The sequence below is a fragment of the Tetrahymena thermophila genome (assembly GCF_000189635.1).
Source record: "Tetrahymena thermophila SB210 genomic scaffold scf_8254371, whole genome shotgun sequence".
NCBI lineage: Eukaryota > Ciliophora > Oligohymenophorea > Hymenostomatida > Tetrahymenidae > Tetrahymena > Tetrahymena thermophila.
In genome coordinates, this window is record NW_002476155.1 from 288,973 (window position 1) to 301,842 (window position 12,870).

The window sequence follows — 12,870 nt, forward strand, 5'->3', positions numbered from 1 at the left end:
TTATAAATTTTAATTCATTTTTAATTTTATATTTTGCTATGATTTTGCTTTAATTATAAGTGAATTTTTACAAAAATGTATATAAATTTAGAAACAATTAATTTTTTTTTTATTAAATAATTTAAGCTACTGTTTTTGTTTTAAATATTTTATTATTTTTATCTTTAAATTGAAATTTATTTTTGAATTTCGATAAAATTTCTTATTTGATTCAAAAGTAAGAACGATGTGTATTATTAAAAGATAAATCTCTTGATTTATTTCCTTATTTTTTTATTTTATTAAGGTATATCTTTGATTAATCTATTAATTCATCAAAAATAACTTATTTATTTTATTCAGAATTTTTTTAGTCATCTGCTATGACCAACTTTTATTTTTGAGTGTGTCTATTCATAAATTAAGAAATCGTTTATTTTACTTAATATCTGTTTAATTATTGAATTTTATTTGCTGTTGATTTCTAAAAATACAAATCAGAATTTAAAATTTCGTTTTCTTCTCGCTTTTCTTGGTTTAATGAAAGTGGTTTATGAGTTGGATTAAACTCTCTAAATGGCTTTGGTAAAAATTCTTTAAATCCTTCAAGTAAAATTGATGTATTTTTTTCTGCATAATCAACAGGAGTAGATGATTTCAATATTTAATTTCTTGTAATAGGTCTTGATAAATCCTACATTATCTAGCTTGTAGCTCTTTATTTTTATCTTGATTATTACCGAGAAGAGTATTAAATATTTTAATTCAAAGTAAAACTATTAGGAGATATACTATTTTCTCTATTGCCTCTGCTAGTTGTAGTTCTTGATTCATAATTTCGAGCAGATTAGTTTCCTGGTAATGGCTGGTTATTACTATTGTATCTTTTAGCATTAATAGAATCTCTGTATGTTAATACTTGATGCTAACAAATATTTTATGAATTATAGAATTAAGAAAGTGTTGAATATTGTTATTTATTTTATATGTTAGACAAGTTAGTAAATTTATTTTTTTATAAGGGGTAATTTATGCTTGAAAGATCATCCGAATTCCCAATTCCACTTTTAATAGAAGAAGCTCCCCCATTTGAGGAATACTTATTTGGTGAATTTTAAAAATTATATTTCCCACTATTTAGCTTAAGTTATGGAATCTTTTTTCTTTCAACCATAGGTATTGTTGGAACAGCATTTATCGAAGTTTAAAATATTTTTTTCCCCATAACTTCTTATTAGCCTTTTTATTCACTTAGCTCTTCATTTTTACTGATACTATACAGATGACTTTAATTTAAGTAGTAATCCATAACATTATTAATTTCATTTTTTAATTCTGCTTGTTCATTTTCAATGATAGACTGTTGTGGTTTATTTAGATTAATACTTTAGATATGTGAGCTGTCTTCATCAATTGATTGTATTTCTTTAATTGTGATTTTATGATTTTAATCGATTTAAATTTTATTTGAAGATAAATTCAGACTATGATTTAATTATCTTCGACAATCATTTCGAGAACTCATTTGTGATGAGGGTGTATTTAAACATGAAGGACTATCTTTCCGAATAGCTTTATTTTCTCTTAACTCATGCAATTTATAGTCAAAATAGCCTGCATTTCTCAGTACACCATATATTTTATCCATTTAGCCGATTCCATTTCTCCATTCACCAAGATAGTTTTTCCTTTTTGGTTACTTTTAAAGATGCTTTCTGACTTACCTATCTAATTCTTCTTCATTTTTTAAAGGATTAATCAAAGGAATACCAATTCCTTTTTCGTCCATCATTAGATTTTTTCTATTGTATTATAAGTATCTAATCATACTAGATTTATTCATTAATTCAGCCTCTTCTTCGAAATTTCCTGATTAGTTAAGCGAATTTTATCTTTTTTTTTCATTTGATTTGTTAATGATCTATTTAAAAGTAATAATTAAAATTAGTAAATAAACTGAAAAATAAATATTTAAATACTTCATTTGCTTTTTCTATGAGATTTGGAATATAATTTAATTATTCTTAAAATTAATTAGGAGTTTAGCTTTATTCTATCTATTTTTTTTCCCTTGGGCTATTTCGACTCTGCAGTTAAGGAGATTTTATGGGACTCTATGATCCTTTCTCATTTTAAATTTGAATTTTTTAAGGTGAATTAGAATTTTATCTTTTCATCACAACTGAAGAATTTTATATGCCTACCCCACTACTTTGATCAATCAGAATATCCAAATTTTTAATGAATAATTAGCTTTAATCAACATTTTTATTATTACTACTTATAACTTCTAAACTACTGTTCTTTTGAATTTACTCAGAACCTCTTCTATTTTAATAATATTTTTTATAATATTCTTCTTGTTCTTACAGTAATCTTTATTCCTTTAATTTATCGTATCTCAGTTCAGCTCTATTTTCCCTCAAAAGTTTCTTGAAATTTTATAAATTATATTCAATCAGATTAACATGATCTTAAAATATTTATTCCTTTAAATGTATTCGAGATATAATTGTCCTTTGCGCTATATCTCTTGCAAGAATTCTTTCCCTAAATACTTGTTTCATAATTACAATGATTTCTCCACCTTCAGTACTCTCACATTTAATGCTATATTACCTCTTTCTGTTTTTAATGATATCTTCTTCTCCTACTAAATCTTTATCACCTAGCTCTAATACCTATTGAGATTAAAAATTAAATATATATTTTTATATTATTTTAAAAAAATATTTTACCTTTTTAATTTCTTTTTTTTACTTCAAAGAAGACTCGTTAACATTAAAAGGAAGTTTTACTACCTTTTCTTTATTCTTCTTTTTAGAAGGCTTTTCGTTTTAAATAATCAAGTCATTATTGCTTATATCTTCCATAACTAAAGGTTTTTACACTAAAAACTCTTTATAAACATAGAATTTACCCTTTGTAACTATAGCAACAAAGTTAGCCTTATCACCTTCCTTAAAAATGAAATCACCTCTATTTAATTACCGTTTATTTATATTCAAATATACATCCCTCAAGAAATGAAATGGCCATCCATTAAAACAAGGAAGTGACCCAAGAAACTCTGTTTATTTCTGCAATTTTTTTTCTTCAACAGGCTTTAATATAGCAACAAAATCTTGCTTTTCCATTACAGCAAAATGAGAATCTTCAGAGCAAGTAATAGTACCTGTTCTAGATTTATTACAAATTAAACCTATTTCGCCAAAGCAAGCACCAGGTTTTAATATCTTTTATAGATACAAAACTGTATCTTTTTTTTCATTTTTCTATTCAGAGTTATTATTAGCAGCATTGTTTTGATTATTTTATCCTTAATTTTTTTAGAGAACATCAAGATCTTATTCAACCTCATCTTCATCACTTGGTTTTATGCCATGCATTTCAAGTACACCATTCAGAAGAATGTAAAATTTATCTGATTAATCAACTATTAGCATTAGTTATAAAATAATTTTATTCAAAATTTTTTAAGTTTTATTAATTTTAAATAATTTGGTATTCCAATTTGAAAAAGTAATTACAAATTCTAAAAACAATAGTTCCTTTTTTCATATATTCATATTTAAATTTGTAGCAAGCTTATTCATGTAAATCTTAAAGTTTGCTTTCATAATAGCTTTGAAAAAAACTTAATCCGGCAGTCTTACTTCGAATTAGCTCTACTTCTTCACTTGATTTATTTTCACTTTTTAAAGCTTCAATTAGTTCCTTCATATAAAAAAATCATATTAAATGTAAAAAAATAGTAAAAAAAAATGAATTAATAAGCAAAACGAAATATTATCATGATTTACATCAGAATATAGCTGTTCTTTTACTTATTTTTTATTTCTAGATTATATTGTTTGAGATATCTTTCTCATCTCAGATAGATTGATTAAAGATAACTTTCTTCAGAAGTTCCGTTTATCTTCAATCAGTTTAATGATATATGTATATTTCTTATATTTAGTAATCTATTCAGATAAATTATTAATTTAGTGTAAATTTTTATTGGTTAAAATTTACATTTTAACTGTAATTAGAAATATCTTACTAAATTAATTGATATATTTTTTTTTTTGCTAAAAACTAATTGTGTCAAAAATTACCCAAAGGATGAAAACAATATAAAATTCAATACTTTGACTTGAATGGATATTGTGTGTTGGTTTTTACTTTTAATGATAATTATATGTCATCCATCAACTCAAGCAAAGGTATAATATTATCACAAAATATTCTACAAAATTTATAATTAATTTTAAGTTGTGAAAAAATGAATGAAGCAAAAATAAATAAAGATTTAAACAGAACAACAAATTGAAAATGAAAATAGGTGAGTTAAAAATATTTAATTACTTTACTAACAAATAAATGATTATTAAATTTTATTATAATTTTATCAAATAATGTAATTGAATTAGCATTAATTATTAATAAGATTTGTGTGTTGAAATGGTAATATTAAAAACATATTAAAATAATACAAAATAATAAACATTTATTAAGAGTTTTTTTCAAAAAATTTTAAGATAACAATTTAAAATTAAAAAAGTTATTGTAATTTATTTTTATTCATTATTAGAAATTTAATAATATCTAAATTGAAAAAAATAATTGAATCAATTTATTTTGATCAAAACCACTTAATATTTAGAATACTTTATGAAAGGATTTGTTTTATTAAAAAAATAATTTTAGTTCAACTAATACTTACATTCATAAAAACAACTCTCACAATAGAGAAATTACAAATAATTTACAAATTTAAAGAGAAAGTTAGAAAGTTAAATAGATAAATGATTAACTATAAATAAAATTTCATTTTTATTAAGTAATTTATTTTTATTACTGCTTTTACTAAAGAGCCTTTTATTATAATAATTTCAGCTATTGAAGCTTTATAAACTGCTACTGTTCTTTGGCGTTATCTTACTCTTCTATCTCAATACGTAAATGATTTTTTCTATTCTTTTTACGTTAAGGAGGTTTCTTTGATAGTAATTAATTTTTATCATTATTTAAATTATTTGCAGAGAGATCTCCTTAATTAGCATTCTATTTCCTGTCAGATAAATGGTTTTACTCCATTTCATAAAGACCAGATTTATCATCATCTTGTGCTAATTAAATATGATTTCCGTTTGTTTTTATTGAATTTTTAGTTGATTATGGCTTTTTAATAGTGTTTCCGCTATGGTCTCCTGAACTATGACCTTTTTCTATATCTTCATGATTATCACTTTATTTTTCTCCATCTTCTCCAACTTCATCCAATTATTCAGGATCCTCAAGCTATCTATTTTAGCACTTAACATAAATTAACGTAGATATAATGATGAATGCTAAACCTACAACTACTATAATATATAGGAACGTTTGATCTCCTTTACTGTTACTATCTTGTTTATTCTTATCATTACTATTATTATTATTATTGTTGTTGGTGTTATTTTTATTATCATTATTACTATTATTGTTTTCATTTATTTTGTCATTTTTATTATCATTATTTTAATTACTGTTATTATTATTATTTTAATTACTGTTGTTATCATTATCATTTGCATCATAACTTTGATCAGTATCCATTAACACTCTTGTATTAATTTCAATTAAATTATTTTAGATAATTTATTCATCTTGAATCAAAACACGAAGGTATATTCCTTGAAGATCATTTATTTAATTAATTGCTTTTAAAACATACTTAGTTTCAATTGAAAATATACCTAAGCCATTATAAATAGCTTATGGTTAGTCAGATTCTAATTATTATTTGCTAAAATAAAGCTTGGATTTTATATTTTCAGAAATGTTTTAATTTTAAGAGTTTAAAGATTTTAAATTAAATAGCAAAGAAGAATTATTAACTTTTTCTTAATTTAAATAAAAGAGGTTCTTTTTATCTTAGTCTTAGCTAGATAAATGCTCTAAGAATGGATTTTAAAATTTTATTAATAACTAGGATTAATTAATTTCTTTGTTTAAGTTACTAATTAAAGGAGTGGTTAAAATAACATTTCTAACTTTTTTAGAGACTATATTATATTTATAAGCTATAACCATCCAATTTTTATTGTTATTGTTATTTGAAACTTGTATCCTCAGTTCATTGTTTGTTTATTCTGCTGTGATTTACTAGAGCTTCTTGGGATCAAATTCGATAACAAATTAACGATTCTACAGTAAGTTGCTTTAAAATAATATACTGTCTTAAGAGATTGGTGTTTTATTTAATGTTATATTAACTTCTTTTTATAAATCTACTTGTTAGTTTGATTAGCTATTTTTTCCAAAAAGAGATCCGTTGGGATTTAAGAAGAAAACTTCTATCTGGCATATATCATCATCGTTTTGTAATTGTTTTAAGTTAATTTATGGTAGTTATATGTTTACTTATTTTACTGTATCATCATTTAATAAGGTAATACCTGAATTTTAACTTGCCACTATGTCTATAACTTCTGTATTATCTGTTTTTGTGAAATTCTGTGGTATTATTCTTGCAATAGGTTTATAGTTTACTCCAGGTCTTTTAAACATAAGATAAAATGTTTATCCAGGTTTTACATTGCTGGATAGATTACTGATAATGCATGATTAGGTATAGGAAAGGGAGCATGTAATGTAATTAATATTGTGATGGGTTGAATTTTTTTCTGATTATCTGTTAACCTATTTTAGGTCTTAAAGACTCTAAGTAATGATGATAGAAGGATTTAATGTGAAATCATTTAAATTAGCTACATTCAAAAGTAAATAGTCTGACTCCTTGCTTGCTTAAAATAGGAAGATATTCTACTCACCATCAGTCTAATTTTTAGCTTTCCAATCAAGATTGGTGATGCAAAAAGGAACTTTTTCTGCTACTTTTATAACTTCTTTTTCATTTAAAGTGCACTCTACCTTCTATATGAAAGCTACTAAAACCAGTATTGCTAAACCTAAAATTTTCTTATTTTAATTCACCATTTTCTATGAATACCTTTTTATTTGAGAAATTTATTATTCTTATTTGTTATTTTTCAAAAATAAACATAATTACTTTTAATCTATAGGATTATTATAATAAAAACTTTAATAACCTTAAAGTAGTTGTTTGTAATCTAACTATTTTTTTTTGTTCATTGAGCATGCATTTCCAAATTTTTTAACTTTAATTCATAATCAAAAGACTATTTTTTTCTTGCTTTTATTTAATTTTTCCCATTTAATTCTAATTTAACAATAGTAGGAAATATTTTAATGAGGCATAGAATATGTTTGATTTCTCAAATTAAATGATAGTTTTCTTAAGTAAATAACAAAAAAATAAATAAAATGCACCTCATTTAGAAGCACGTTAATTATATTTTTTCAAGTAATTAATAATCCTTTACAATTTTTCAAAATCAATTAATGTTATTTGTTTAGCTTAACAGCAAAATAAAGAACATAAAAAATAAATAATACTTTATTCAAAATATTTAAACATCAAATGTATTATTTAAAAAACAAATATTACTTCAATGAAAATTATTTGGTGGAATTCAAGTTTATGATAAAAATTTATTTAATAAAAATTATTTAATTACTAAAGTAATTGAATCTAATATAATATTCAAAATTACTTTAAAATCAAATATTATTTTAATTCTTTCAAACCGAATTTTATTTATTGAGAGTTAAAAAAATATTTTAACTTTTTAATAAAAATTTTATGTTAATAGATTTTGATAATTTTCATTTTAAAATTCAATAAAATTATGAATTTATTTTTTAACTTTTTGTACAACACACACTCCAATTGTAAAATTAAAAAAATAAAATATTATTTAACCTTTGTAAATATTTTTAAAGGCTGGAAATTTATTATTTAATTTTTAAAAATGATGTTAAAAAATAAAAATATAAAAGTTTAGTTTGAATTTGATTTTTATTTCTAATATTTTTTGACTTTCTATTAAATTAACTATGAAATCATTCATATTTACATACAAACATAAATGCATGGATATTTAAAATTATGGATTTGAGTAGTGATCACTAAAAAATTTGAAAATAATAGAAAAGAAAGTTAAATAATTTAAAGGATAAGAGAGGATTATTCACCAGCAAAATTCATAACATATTAATTACTAATTAAAAGAAAAATCAAATAAAGTATATTGCAAAATAATATATATACGTATAAATATTTATAAATTCATTAAAATAAAGAAGCAAGATTTGTGTTGACTACTAATTCCCCTCATAATAAAAAAGGAACTAGGGAGTATATAAAGAAGAACTTCACATTTTAGAGCATAAACACTTAAAGATATCCTAAAAAGTTTAAATACATTTTAGTGAAGCTCAAAAATAGAATAAAAATAACTCTACGAGGTTGATAAAAAAATATTTAGTGTTATACTTCAAACATTATGGATAACTACGAAATATTAGGCTAAATCGGAAAGGGTAGCTTTGGTTTAGTATAAAAGATTAAAAGGAAATCCGACGGGAAAGTACTTGTTTGGAAAGAAATGAATTATGGAAGAATGAGTGAAAGAGAAAAGCAATAGCTTGTAGCAGAAGTAAATATAATACGAGAGCTTAAACACCCAAATATAGTGAGATATTATGACAGGTATATTTATTAAAGAGTTTTACACTATTGCATTTAAAAAATAAGAGAATGAATTTGAATTAAATTCCTGATTTAAGTCTAAAATTTAATCTTTTATGAGAATAAACTATGCATTTGTCAAAGTTTATCAATTTGGCTTTATTTAAATGTAATGCCCACATTTAAATTTGAGCTATGCATCAGGCAGGCAAATCAATATCGTATTTTCTATTTTTTTGATATTGCCTTTTAAATGAAAAAGAGAGTATTAAATCAAAATAAATGTTTTTCAAGATATTAATTAAGATGCAATTATTAAATTTTAAAAATCTTTGGCTGATTATTTGATTTCAAATTATAAATCACAACCTTTTTACTTATTTTTCCTTTGCATTTTCAAATAATCTCTTCTCTTTAAACAACTTCAAATTTATACGGAATGTTGTGGTAACGAGCGAGAAAATTAATTCAAAATCAGTTTTTAGTCTTTGCCTATTTTACATCAACATGCATGAGAATTTGCTTATTTATTTATTTGTTTTAACGAATTTAAAATATGTTTGTTTGAACAAATTATTCAATTTGAAAAAATAAATAAAAAAATATTAAAGCAAAATATTTTAAATCTTCTTTGGCTATTTGCATTTATTTAAATAATTATTATAAAATTTATAGAATCATTGAGAAAAAAGACACTAAAATTTATATTATTATGGAATACTGCGAGGGAGGAGATGTAGGCACTCTCTTAAAGAAATGCAAGAAAGAAAAAGATTATATTGCTGAAGATGTTATTTGGAAAATATTTACTTAAATAATTCTTGCACTCAATGAATGTCACAACAGACCTTAGGGAAAAATATTACACAGAGATCTTAAACCTGCAAATATATTTCTTGACGCTTAAAATAATATTAAACTAGGCGATTTTGGTTTAAGTAGAGTCATGGGAGAATAATCTGAATTTGCAGATACACATGTAGGAACACCATACTACATGTCACCTGAGTAAATATAAGAGAAAAAATATAATGAAAAGAGTGATATTTGGAGTGCTGGTTGTCTTTTATATGAAATGGCTGCTTTAAAGCCTCCCTTTGAAGCTACTAATCATCTTTCACTTGCTATAAAAATTAAAAGTGGTAAATTTGAAAGACTACCTTTAAGATACAGTGAAGAATTGTAAAAATTAATTGAAAGTATGGTTCATATAGACCCTGAAAAGAGACCTTCTGTTTAAAATATTCTCGAATTGCCATAAATAAACCTTCGTTTGAAGGAAAGAAAGTTGAGAGAAAAGCACTCTTAAATAAAATTAAAAGAAGACGAGCTAAAAAAGCGCGAGGAACAACTGCAAGAAAGAATTGATTAAATAGAAAAAAAGGAAAAAGACTTAACTGCCCAAGAATAAACTTTAAAGGATTTGGAGGAATAAGTAAAATAAATTGAAGCTCAGTTAAACATAAGGTCATCTCAAAATTCACTTCAATAATCTGAAGAAGATATTTTTTAAAGATAAGATAAATAGACAAATAATAATAACAATGCAGGAGTATTACCTTAAAAAAGTGCAAGAGGAGAATATTAATTGCTAAGTTAAAATTTAAACAGTTTTGGTAAAGACCTCATGATGCTAAATAAAGGCAGCGTTGAAAACAATAGTAGTGGCAGCTCAAGTAAAAATAGCACTGCTACAGCATCAAATAATACTTTTGAGATATTTAAAAAAGAAAAAGAAAATATGATAAACAATGGAAGCAATATCTAAAGCAATTTATAAAGTATAGAGAATTACAGAAAAGAAAAGGAAATTCAAAAATAGCTTTAATCTTACTCAAGCAACAAATATCCAATCTTTTAAAAATCTAATTCATCTATTGTTTCCTAGAGTTTAACGGATTAATAAATGCTATTGCAACAATAAAGCTCTTAGGATACAACTTCATCTTAAGTAGTTTAGCAATAATCTAGTGAAAATAATTAATCTAATTTGAAATTAAGGGGTAATATTGCTGATACCTAGTAAACATAAAGCAGCTGTTCTTCTAACTCCAGCAACAATGATGCTAATGCTAGTAACCCTATAACAGCAAACACTAAAGACAAAAATTATACTCTGTACTAGAGAAGAGAGCAAGAAGCTTTTTAAAAAACTCCTAACAATAACAGCAATTTACACTAAAATTATCATACTTTGAATAGATAAGGGGAAATTGAAAGTGTAACTAAAAAACATACTTCTTATTCAAAAGACCATTAATACAAGTCTGTGGATCATTTCACATCTATTTAAAATAACAACAACTCTAGCTCAAAAAAAGATGAGAGTACTGCCTTTAGTACTACTTGTAAGTAAATACCTTAGTCAGCATCATAAAATTAGAATATTGCAAACCAAAGTAGTAATAAATCTTCTCATAAAAGCAGCAGTGAAAATCTCCCTAAAAAGAGTACTGTTGCTTAAATTTCTTCTACAAATAACTAAAATTAAATTGATAATTAAAACTAAGAAAATTCTTCTGCTGCTTCTAATAATAACAATAATAATAATAATACAGGAATGTCTGCATTTGAAAGATACAAAGCTTCCATTTTATAGCAGTAACAATAGTAATAAAATTAAAATAATAATGGTTATTAAAATAAATATGCATAAATTAAATCTAAAGTGCGTTAAGCAAGTTAAGATTCCATGGATGATAATGAATAATAAACTATGAACAATAATTACACTTCAAAGCTTCATACATAATAACCCATTTCAAGTAAATTAAGAGCACAGACATCAATCGATTCAGTTTCTGTAAAATAAAACCAAGATAATAAAAACTACTTGCTTAATTATAAAAAGGATGCTCCTTCTGGTAGCACAGCATCAGCTGCAACAATTACTAGAAGATCAGCAAACACTACAATAGATTCAGTAAAGTATTCTCAAATTAATAATTCTTCAAATATGTAAGGACCTACTAATAATAATAATTAAAATGCCTCTTATGAGATATATAAATAAGCAAACATAAAAAGAACAGATAGTTATAAAGAAAACACTTTCAAAAATATAATGTAATAAAATAATTTCATCAATAAGCAATAAGAAGCTGCAACTCAATCTTCTTCTAATAATAATTAACAAATACATTCTTCAACAAATTTAGCTTAAAATTAAAAGAATTTTTAGAAAAACAGATCATCATTAGAGCCTAAAAATAGATTCCACTCTTAGCATAGCACAACTTCATCATCATCAACAACAACAGCATAAACTGCTATACAATCTACACAATAACCATAGTAGTCTTCATCGTAGGTTGCTTTAAACTCAAATAAACCTCCAATTACTATGATGAATAACAATGGAGCATTAAATGGGAATAGTAATAATAACGAAGATGCCTTACTTAATTTCAAAACGCTCCCTAATACCGAATTTCAATATGATTCCAATAATGTTAATAAAATGTAAATAAAGAAGAAAAACAATAACAGCTTCACAACAACATCATAAAATATAAGCAACACTTATTTAAATAGTAACAATAATTATATAAATAATTAACCACGTTCTACTACTAATAGTAACACAATAGGTAATAACTCAGCTCGTATAAATAATACAGAATAAAGTATTGAAAGAAAAAAAGAATTTCCTCGTCCTAGAAATAATTATCTGTTACCTTAATCCAGATAAACTTTAAACAGTAATCAAAATCCAGATGCTAATATAAAGAATTATTTCTCAGAATAACCAAGCAACCTTATGACTGTGCAGACAGACTAATTGTATAATAAATATAATTTAAGAAAGATAGGCGATAACATTATTTCTCCATCAGTATAGCACGTTTCATCAAACTAATATAGAACTGCTACTTAATACTGATCAAAAAAACTTAATTCAAATAAAATGCATAATTTACTTAAAAATAAATATCTTAATTTTCCTTCACTGAGAATCAAAAAAGTTTTGAACTGAAATCATTTTCCAATAAGATATAACAAAATAAATAAATAAATAAAATTCAGAATGCTAAGAAAGCATATATAAAAAATGATTAATTTTGAAAGACTCCTGCTTAAACTAGTAAAAAAACATATTAATAATAATTCATTCATTCATTTATAATAAAAAGTAGGATTTTTAATAAAATAATTTAGGATTTAATTAATGAATGAATAATTTAACTAAATTCATATTAATGAACTATATAGTAACGAAGATTATTTTCTATTTCATATACAATTATATTGTGAATGTATTATTATTATTATTATAATTATATTATTACAACTCATCTATCCATTTATCT

The 12,870-nt window shown here is 23.8% G+C and overlaps 3 protein-coding genes across 3 annotated transcripts; 1 reads left to right on the forward strand and 2 right to left on the reverse strand. All coding sequences in view use genetic code 6, as the record gives it.

The window, feature by feature from the left end:
• Positions 1 to 211: 211 nt before the first annotated feature.
• On the reverse strand, positions 212 to 3,851 carry TTHERM_000467738 (cyclic nucleotide-binding domain protein; the record flags this gene model as incomplete). Its single annotated transcript, XM_012800259.1, has 5 exons — positions 212 to 1,900; positions 1,959 to 2,660; positions 2,718 to 3,415; positions 3,510 to 3,696; positions 3,783 to 3,851. 5 exons carry the CDS (start codon positions 3,849 to 3,851, stop codon positions 212 to 214), a joined length of 3,345 nt encoding a protein of 1,114 aa, XP_012655713.1.
• Positions 3,852 to 4,791: 940 nt separating this feature from the next.
• On the reverse strand, positions 4,792 to 6,945 carry TTHERM_00467739 (transmembrane protein, putative; the record flags this gene model as incomplete). Its single annotated transcript, XM_001470995.2, has 1 exon — positions 4,792 to 6,945. One exon carries the CDS (start codon positions 6,943 to 6,945, stop codon positions 4,792 to 4,794), a length of 2,154 nt encoding a protein of 717 aa, XP_001471045.2.
• Positions 6,946 to 8,375: 1,430 nt separating this feature from the next.
• TTHERM_00467740 (plant dual-specificity MAP kinase kinase family domain protein) lies at positions 8,376 to 12,443 on the forward strand (the record flags this gene model as incomplete). Its single annotated transcript, XM_001025070.1, has 2 exons — positions 8,376 to 8,581; positions 9,236 to 12,443. The coding sequence occupies 2 exons, from the start codon at positions 8,376 to 8,378 to the stop codon at positions 12,441 to 12,443; spliced, it is 3,414 nt and encodes a 1,137-aa protein (XP_001025070.1).
• Between the last annotated feature and the right edge of the window lie 427 nt (positions 12,444 to 12,870).